Source organism: Lepisma saccharinum, chromosome 1, assembly GCF_977018435.1.
Source record: "Lepisma saccharinum chromosome 1, izLepSacc3.1, whole genome shotgun sequence".
Taxonomy (NCBI): domain Eukaryota; kingdom Metazoa; phylum Arthropoda; class Insecta; order Zygentoma; family Lepismatidae; genus Lepisma; species Lepisma saccharinum.
In genome coordinates this window covers 123,585,421-123,594,048 of record NC_139229.1, presented here as the reverse complement: position 1 = coordinate 123,594,048, position 8,628 = coordinate 123,585,421, and the positions used below count along the sequence as shown (strand labels likewise).

The 8,628-nt window shown below is 36.2% G+C and overlaps 2 protein-coding genes across 3 annotated transcripts; one reads left to right on the top strand and one right to left on the bottom strand.

The window, feature by feature from the left end:
* The first annotated feature begins 339 nt into the window (after positions 1-339).
* On the top strand, positions 340-2,201 carry LOC145985482 (uncharacterized). Its single transcript, XM_083119553.1, has 3 exons — positions 340-345; positions 1,404-1,612; positions 2,005-2,201. Exons 1-3 carry the CDS (start codon positions 340-342, stop codon positions 2,105-2,107), a joined length of 318 nt encoding a protein of 105 aa, XP_082975679.1. The 3' UTR covers positions 2,108-2,201.
* A 1,821-nt stretch (positions 2,202-4,022) lies between these two features.
* LOC145987873 (uncharacterized) lies at positions 4,023-5,945 on the bottom strand. 2 transcript variants are annotated; one of them, XM_083122654.1, is made up of 4 exons: positions 5,906-5,945; positions 4,684-4,836; positions 4,580-4,647; positions 4,023-4,211 (listed from the first exon to the last, which is right to left on the bottom strand). In XM_083122654.1, exons 1-4 carry the CDS (start codon positions 5,909-5,911, stop codon positions 4,109-4,111), a joined length of 330 nt encoding a protein of 109 aa, XP_082978780.1. In that variant the 5' UTR covers positions 5,912-5,945; the 3' UTR covers positions 4,023-4,108. The 2 variants fall into 2 exon arrangements, with proteins under 2 accessions (XP_082978780.1, XP_082978769.1); XM_083122643.1 differs by having other exon boundaries at positions 4,580-4,836.
* Positions 5,946-8,628: the final 2,683 nt, after the last annotated feature.

The window sequence follows — 8,628 nt, the reverse complement described above, 5'->3', positions numbered from 1 at the left end:
TTTGTATTTTTCTCCCATTGCTATGTAACATATTCGTTGCTGTTAACATGATAATAAAAAAATCTATATCCGTCCATCATCCTTATTGAAATTCCAGAACAAGTGAAAAAAAAAGGACTAACTATTCCGTATAATAGCTAACTTCATCGAGTTACTCCACGCCCATAACTTCCTACTATTCGAAACAAATCCTGTGTTCTGGATGCCTGGAAGCAAAGAGAAGGTCATTACCTCTTTCAATGCCGTTTGCCTTTCGCACAGGTATATAAATGATTGCGCCAACTGGGATCGTTACTTTAGTTCGTTTCAGGAACACAGAAGACAATTTACTCATCAACAATGAAGGTAAGAAGGATATCGAGTATAGTTTGTTCGGCAAAAAAATTGCAGACTTCCGTTGGTGATTAGTAATCACAGAAGTCCCGGGTTCTTTGTGAGCATCATTTCATCAATTTCATCATATCATCATCAACCCTTATCGTCGCGATTAGCCAAAAGTAGCAGAAAAGCTACGCTAAATAATAATAAAAAATTAAACTGGCAAAAATTAGAGAAATTCCTTAAAACTTATGGACTTCACTGGAGCTTTAAATTATTTTACAAAAATAATAATTTGTCAATAGCAATTAGACTGATGTGTCTTTCCTTGTCATATTATTGCAGGATCGTGATATCAAACGATCCTCCTTTATTTAGATAATTATCTGACTTATGGAAATACAGATGATCCAGACTTAGATGACCGGAACTCATAAAAAACATATATGTAGCGAGATTTTTCTTATTCTGATCAATTCAAAATTGAGCAATTTTCTGTTGAGAACACAATAAGATGCAACACACTTACATTTCCTTCCTGTAACACGAACATATTGAAACACAGGATTTCTTGAAGGTCTTGCATTTTAACTTGCTCTCTAAATAACACCCCAGAATACTTGCATGGGTACTTCCATTACTATGTAGTTCTGAACTTTCTGCCAACATTCAAATTGAATGGAAATTACGAGTAATATTTTCGATTACAAGTTATTGCAATTAAATTCATCAATCAGTTATAGACAGTACGTGAGAAACTCAAGACAAAATGTTCAAGTAATTAAACTTAAAGGAAGGTTATGATCAATGAGTCAAAATAACTGTATTACACGAGTATAAAACAATAAAACTTAAACTGAAATCATAATAAGTCTGCACGTTCCACACGATATACCATAACCTTAAGTAAATTGTATTACTGTATCACGTTAATCAGTGTAAAATGAAACAAAGTGCTGATATAACATTGTTCCATGAATGCATTTATTAATATTTAAATGCTATGCTTGTATAATTAAATATTCTACTGATACAAGAGAGCTTCGAAAACTTATTACTACGTTCTTTCTCCTCTTTACTTTCAGTTCTTGATTGTTCTCCTTGCCGTCGTGGCCGTCGCTTCTGCAGGCGGTTTGATTTCTGCTCTGCCAGGAATCGCCACCTACAGGACCCTTGGTGCTCCACTGGCTGCCCCCATCGCCGCTCAAGTAGTCGCTCCTTATGCCGCTCAATGGGCTGCTCCTCTCGCCGCTCCTCTTGCAGCTCCAATTGCTGCCCCAGTTGCTGGTGCTCCGTAAGTTTGTGTTGTTCATTTTTGATTGATAATATATTGAAAATATACAGAAATATGCAACGACAGTTATAGAGAGACTTATGAGGTATCGGTTCTACAGTTAATTTTGATAAATGTGTTTTCCAAGGAGGATAAAAGAGAAACCTAATCAATCCAAAGCTTCTTAACAGAATGCTAAAATACAGTAAGTAAAATGTTATTCTTTGCCTCAACACAACAGTTGACTCAGCTCCTTAATTGAATTTTAAATAGACCCTATCATGTAAAGAGTTGTATTAATGATTTCCACTCCTAATCATTCCTTATTATTATGATCATAGAAATCGGTGGTCTTTGTCATGATGTAAGTATGAAAGTTATATTACAATTATCTATTTATTTACTATTTCCAGATACGTAGCTGCCACTAGAGGCGCTGTCCACACTGCTCCTCTTCCAGGACATCTTGTTGGTAGCACACACATCAACACTGCCCCTGCTCCAGGAACTATCTAAAGTGTTACTTTTGTTCTCTGTAATTGAATTGCAGTAATTGAATTGCAGTTTTAAGAACAACAAATATTCAGTGTGTAAATAAATAAATTATCGATCCCAAAATACTTCTATTTTCTTTGCTTCCTTTCTTAAGTTGTAGATAAGCCAGAGATTTGCGAGTAACTTCACTCTAAATAATTTCGGAATTTCTGAACTACCATTCAATGAAATACATAATGGATTCATTTGGACTCAATCACATTTTAGTGCATTTTTTGCACTGTCCATGTTATGATATTTATCAATTTTGAGTTTTAGTGTATATATGTATACTCTCTCTCTCCCCCTCGCTCTCTCACAGACACACACACACACACAAACACCCCCCCCACACACACACACTAAAAAGACAAACCCTAAAATCAACTTTAAATAAGAGGGGATCAATTATACTAAACTTAAATTTGGCCTAAACTCTCCTATAATTTTAGAAAAGAAGATTTTTTACAACATTGAAGAGAAGTACATTTTAGTTGAGAAAATTTCCATATCAAGAAAACTATTTGTTCTGTCAATAAACCCTGAAAAGTATATTTTTTCAGATAAGTACATTGAAAAACACATGCATATATATTTTTGTATTACTTTCTACATTTTTACTTGCGTGCAAGTTCAAAATTAAGTGTCGAAACTGACAGAATTGGGATATCATTTGGTCATCATCTTGGTGTGTGAAAGATTCCAAAAATTTGTGTAGCTTAGGAGGCGTGTGGAACTTAAAATGCCAAATTCCATGTTTGTGATAACGATGGGTGACAAAAATTCAGAGAATTTAAAACTTCACCATACCATATTGGGTAGTCATTTGAGGAAAATTAAAAGAGAGTATGACACACCCTCGAATATCTTCTTGTGACACTCTTCCTCCCGTCTAATATCTTATTTAGAGCCAAATTTCTTATACATTCTCTGTCATAATTGACCATTACTAGGATAATATTCCCTGGCTTGGCACAATATACACTTTGCACACATTAACTTATGAAAAACCACAAGCGGACTTCCGTGGCGGAGTGGTTAGCATGCCGTGCTACGACGCCAGGGTTACCGGGTTACCGGACATGGGTGTTTGCGAGTATTCCTTCATCACTTTCATTATATCATCACTCATCTTCATGTTAGCAATTAGCCAACAGTGGTAGTAGAAACAATTAAGCAAATCAATCAATCTATGAAAAACCACACGAAGCACATACGTACTGAAAGGGACTTAGAGCTCATTTTTCGTAAAGTGTTTTTGTTCCAGATGCGTTAATGTTAATGTTACCTTGAAACCTGTAGTTATCGTCTCAGATTGAAAGATACATAAATTTTGTGTTCACAGTTTGCAGGAAACTTTTGACAAATCCTTTGTATACGTGAGGCAATGTTTCCAACTGCATGCTCCCATCGATTTCTTACCTAACGCACACGATGCATAAAAGGCTTCAAAATGTTGCTCACGCAATTAAATGTGACGCATTTTGCTACAATCTCTCTATAATTCGTACTACTATTTGTGTGAGGGGGTTAGCATTACTTCGACATCTGTTGCAATAATCATCAAGAATGAATTATATCATCAAGGGGATTTGCAATAAAACATTTTGCCAATCAGAATTTTCCTTCATGCAGAAAATATATGCCGCTGATTCAATAGGATTGTGGCTTTATAATAACAGACTCGGGAACACATAGTGTATATATAGATACTACACCTCAAAATCGAATAATGGCATTACATGTATAGTGCTACAGAAGGACTAAAATGTAATTCAGTCGAAGTGATCCTTAATGTGTTTCATTAATGAAAAATCAGAAACTCGGAAAATCTTAATACATGGGTTAATTCAATCTGTGGCTGTTGTACCACTTAAGGAAGGAATAAAAGCAAAGATACGATTCGATAATTTATTTATTTACATACTGAAGATTTGATGGTCTTACAACTCCAATTCAACAGCAGAAAGCTAATTTCACCATTTAAATGGTTCCTGGAGCAGGGGCAGTGTTGATGTGAGTGCTGCCAAGAAGATGTCCTGGAAGGGGAGCAGTGTGGACAGCGCCTCTGGTGGCAGCTACGTATCTGGAAAAAAACGAATTAATACATAGTATTAGTACAACTTTCACACTGATAGAAATTGCGAATACTGACAATCTCTTGTTACTCAAAATAATTTGATATCCTCAGAATTGGAAATATACCTCCAAGTTGAACGGCAAAGTAAACTATCGTATTGAGGCAAAATATAAAAACTTGTATATTTCTTTCATAAATGAAATACTTTAGCATATTGGTAAATTTGCTTCAGATAGATTGAGTTTTTTTTATTTCTACTTTGAAAAGATATAAATCATAATTAACTCCAGAACAGGAACGTCTCAACGCTCTCTTCATAAATTTCGCTGTATATTTCACACAATACAAAGAAAAATATATTAACGTAAACTTACGGAGCACCAGCAACTGGGGCAGCAATTGGGGCTGCAAGAGGAGCGGCGATGGGAGCGGCGAGAGGAGCGGCAATGTGAGCTGCATAAGGAACGGCGAGAGGAGCAGCCCATTGAGCGGCATAAGGAGCGACTACTTGAGCGGCGAGGGGGGCAGCCAGTGGAGCACCAAGGGTCCTGTAGGTGGCGATTCCTGGCAGAGCAGAAATCAAACCGCCTGCAGAAGCGGCGGCCACGACGGCAAGAAGAACAATCACGAACTGAAAGTGAACAGAAAAAATGGCGTAGTTATTTATGCCAGAAGCTCTATTGAGAACACATTATATCAATACAATATTTTATTCTACAACCAAAGTAGAGCATTTAAATATTAATGCATGCAAGTAACAATGTTACAACAGCACTTTTTGTGAATTTATACTGAGTATCATGCAACATAGCAATGATTTCAGTACCAGTTTTACACATATACACGTATAGTACAGCTAGTTGAGCTCATTTGATCATTATGGCCTCCCCGATGGCGCAGTGGTAGCGTCTTTTCCTTGTAATAAATGGGTCCCGGGTTCGCTACCCTGTGAAGGTACAATTGGTTCGGATCCCACTTTAAACTGTAGGTTCAGTCCCGATTAGCTTTTCTGTGCATAAAGTGGACTTAAAACAACATCTCAATCAATCATTTGATCATTATCTTGCTCTAATTTTCTTTGCTCAAATATTTCGTCACAAGTTCCACACTAACCCTCAATGATTGATCAATGGATTTAAATTACTGCTTTAACATTGTCAGAAATATTAGAACTATATGTTATCATGTGTAATTTTGTGTTCCTGAACACATGGAAATATTCGGAGGAATTATTTATAGAAGGAGAGTTAAACTTGAAGATGTTCCTGAAATGTATTTTTCGATCTACTTATGTTGCATGGAGGATACAATGAAGTGAGACTTATTACGTGCTTAGTAGCGATATCAGTAATAGAAAAATTGTTGAATTTTGAGTTATTTTGAATTAGAAATGTCGCCATAAGTGAAATGTATTACTTTCAATTTTGACATCTTGGAATTCAATATTTTAATAAATATTATTAGTCAAAAGTAAATGTTAATAAAACAAACCGTGAAGTATTCATTATAATGTATTATATTATTTCTTATATGTGCGATAAATGAAGTCTGTAAAATGGAACCACATCAATCTAATTTCTACTTGCAAATTTTAATTAATATGTGTAAGAATTTGTAGCTCCAGTGAAGGTATGGTACTAGTAAAGAACTTCTACGTAATTGTTACTGGAGTGGCAAAGTATACTCAATATGTTTCTTACCTTCATGGCTAGTGAGTAAATTGTCTTCTGCGTTCCTGAAATGAACTGAAGTAATGATTCCAGCTGGCACAAGCACTTATATACCTGTTCACCAGACAAACGGCATTGAAAGAGGTAATGACCTTCTCTTTGCCTCCATCCACACGCTGGAGACAGGAGAATTTTTTGAATTGTAGGAAGTTCTGGGCGTGGTATTACGGCCGTGAACTTGGTTATTATACAGAATAGCCTCTTAGTTGCACATGTTCTAGAATTTCTATGCGGAAGATAGATTTGATAGAGATTAGGGAAACGTTAACGTGCTGAGAATATAACGCTGTGTGAGAGTTAGCAAATCCATTGTAAAGTAAAGTTCGTCGTTCATACAGTACCGTGCCACGAAGGCACATTTAGAGGAGGGGGTTATTGCCCCACATATTCTCGATCTCGGCCATTTTGGAGTTGATGTGATCAGCAGCAGGCTCCTGCCACTTTTATCCCCTAGGGTTGCCCTCAGGTACCCATTGATTTGAGGCTGGGTGAGCTCCAGAGTGCTTTATGCGGGGACAACGCCGGAAAAATTCCGACCTTAGAAATTTGCACACCCACCCCGGGAATCAAACCTGGGTCTCCCGCGTGGCAGCCAGACGCCCACCGCGGCTCCTGTTAGCAAATCCATGATTGAATTTATTTCATTTTGTACTATCATTGTAAGAGAGGTCAAATTACAGAGCTATGGAAAAAAAAGACAAGGCAGTTGGAGACGGTGTCCATTGCCATCCCCAACACCATGTAGTGACTTAAGACTGGAAATACTTAAAATTGAATTTTCTTGACTCCAAGCGAAATATGAAAATCGCACTTCGAAACGAGCGAGTATTATTCAGTGAATCTTCACACCATGAGAGCGGTACGAAAATATAAACCTGAAATGGATTAACTATTATTTGTACATTGTATTTGTATTAAAGCACACTGAAAATACAGTATCCTGAAAGAAACAAAAAAAAAACAGTTTGAACATCAAAATCTTAAGTGATAGCAATGACGAATTATGACGTTCTCTTGCAGGACAGAGCAAGAGCGAAGAGGGGGGGGGGAGGGCAGTAAACTTTTTTTTTATTCATTTGTTGTAAGTTATAATTTGAAGTTGCGTTAATTTACAAATCACTAGTTTAAAAAGTTTGGCTTGCGGCCACCTGATCATTTATGACCAAAAAGTAACTTAATTTCTACTTTTATGTGTACACATCGTCGGCTGAATGCAGTATCATTGTATCTCCACTTTTCTTCGGAAATGAGTTGACATTATTGTGTTCCGTACATGTTAATGCATCACGTTCCGAAACGACGTATCTGGATGTCAAGTGATGTGAATTATCAGCAATAATACAATGTTTGCGAAAATCGTATACAGCAGTGTTTTGAGAAAATGGCCACAAAATTTTCCTTACACCATCTTCAATTGTTTATTTTACCCTATAGGAATGTCATATCTCGTGTGAATGAGCCCTTCAAGACCTTTCTAACGCCGTCCAGATCACTTCTAGAGATGACCTGATTGCCGAAATATTACATTTCAAAATTAATAAGATGTTGAAAGAAATTGCCAAAATCACACATTTTGCACCACTGTAATTTCGGAAATACAAAAGATATGGATCTACAACTGTGCAAATTTTCCTACCTCAGCTGACACGTCCAGTATCCCAAATTTCAAATGAATCAAAAAACGTAAAGAGCTAAATTATTTTGTCTGTATTGAAACAACACTGCAATCATTGCATCTATATGTGTGGGGGTAGGGCAGTGAGGGGACGATGCGCGATTCTTTAAGGATTATCCATAATCAGTGCCGAGGTAAACGCACGCCACTGGTTATAACTTGCTATTGTCCAAATATGTTTATTATTGCTTTAATTTCAGTTAAAATATTAGCAGGAGTCTTTACAAATTATCCCCTTATATTATAAATTCTATACAATTAGTCCAAACAATACAAAAATCTGGAAAAACTATTGAGTTTACTTGTGTTAAAGCACATAGTAATATTACAGGCAATTCCCATGTAGATGAATTTGCAAATAAAGCAGCATGCCTTTCAAATATTACGAACTTATCATTATATTAATACTATACTGATCTTTTCCCTAGAGTAAAGGAGAAAATTTTGAATGAATGGTTTGATTGTTGTCGAAATGAACTTACAACAGTTGCAGAATCATACAGACAGACCATTTGCTGAATTCAAAACACAAACCATGGTTTCATCATGTTCGTGGTACGAGAAATGTAATTAATTGTATTAATTAATAGACTGAGATCGGGTCATTTGTGTAGAGTCACTCGGTGGAATACGCCCAATTTTTTTTGGGCGGTTTATAGCTTCGCTGAATAAACGAGTGTCGCAATGAAAAGGATGTCAAATGAAAGCTATATGTTTTGTTATTTTTACCTATAAGTTTTATTACTGTAAGTCTTATAGCAAAAGAACCATAGAAAAATAAACAGATGAATGCCAATTTAGGAAAATCACCCCGTGTTTACCATTAGGGATAAAATGTCCAATACAAGAAACAATTGTTGTAATACTTGAAATGACATATTTAAAGGAAAATAATACACAGCAGTAACTGGAAGATTATTAACGTTTGTTTCGTAAACAGAACGTCATTTGTACAGACAAGCATAGCGTGTCTAACAACATTTATTTTGAATTTACCATAGCCTCCTTTACTGTTTAC

Coding starts and splice junctions, on each gene's coding strand:
- LOC145985482 (XM_083119553.1), top strand. Junction 1,613..2,004: donor GCCCCAGTTGCTGGTGCTCC/GTAAGTTTGTGT, acceptor TACTATTTCCAG/ATACGTAGCTGCCACTAGAG.
- LOC145987873 (XM_083122643.1), bottom strand. Junction 4,212..4,579: donor GCCCCAGTTGCTGGTGCTCC/GTAAGTTTACGT, acceptor GTTTTTTTCCAG/ATACGTAGCTGCCACCAGAG.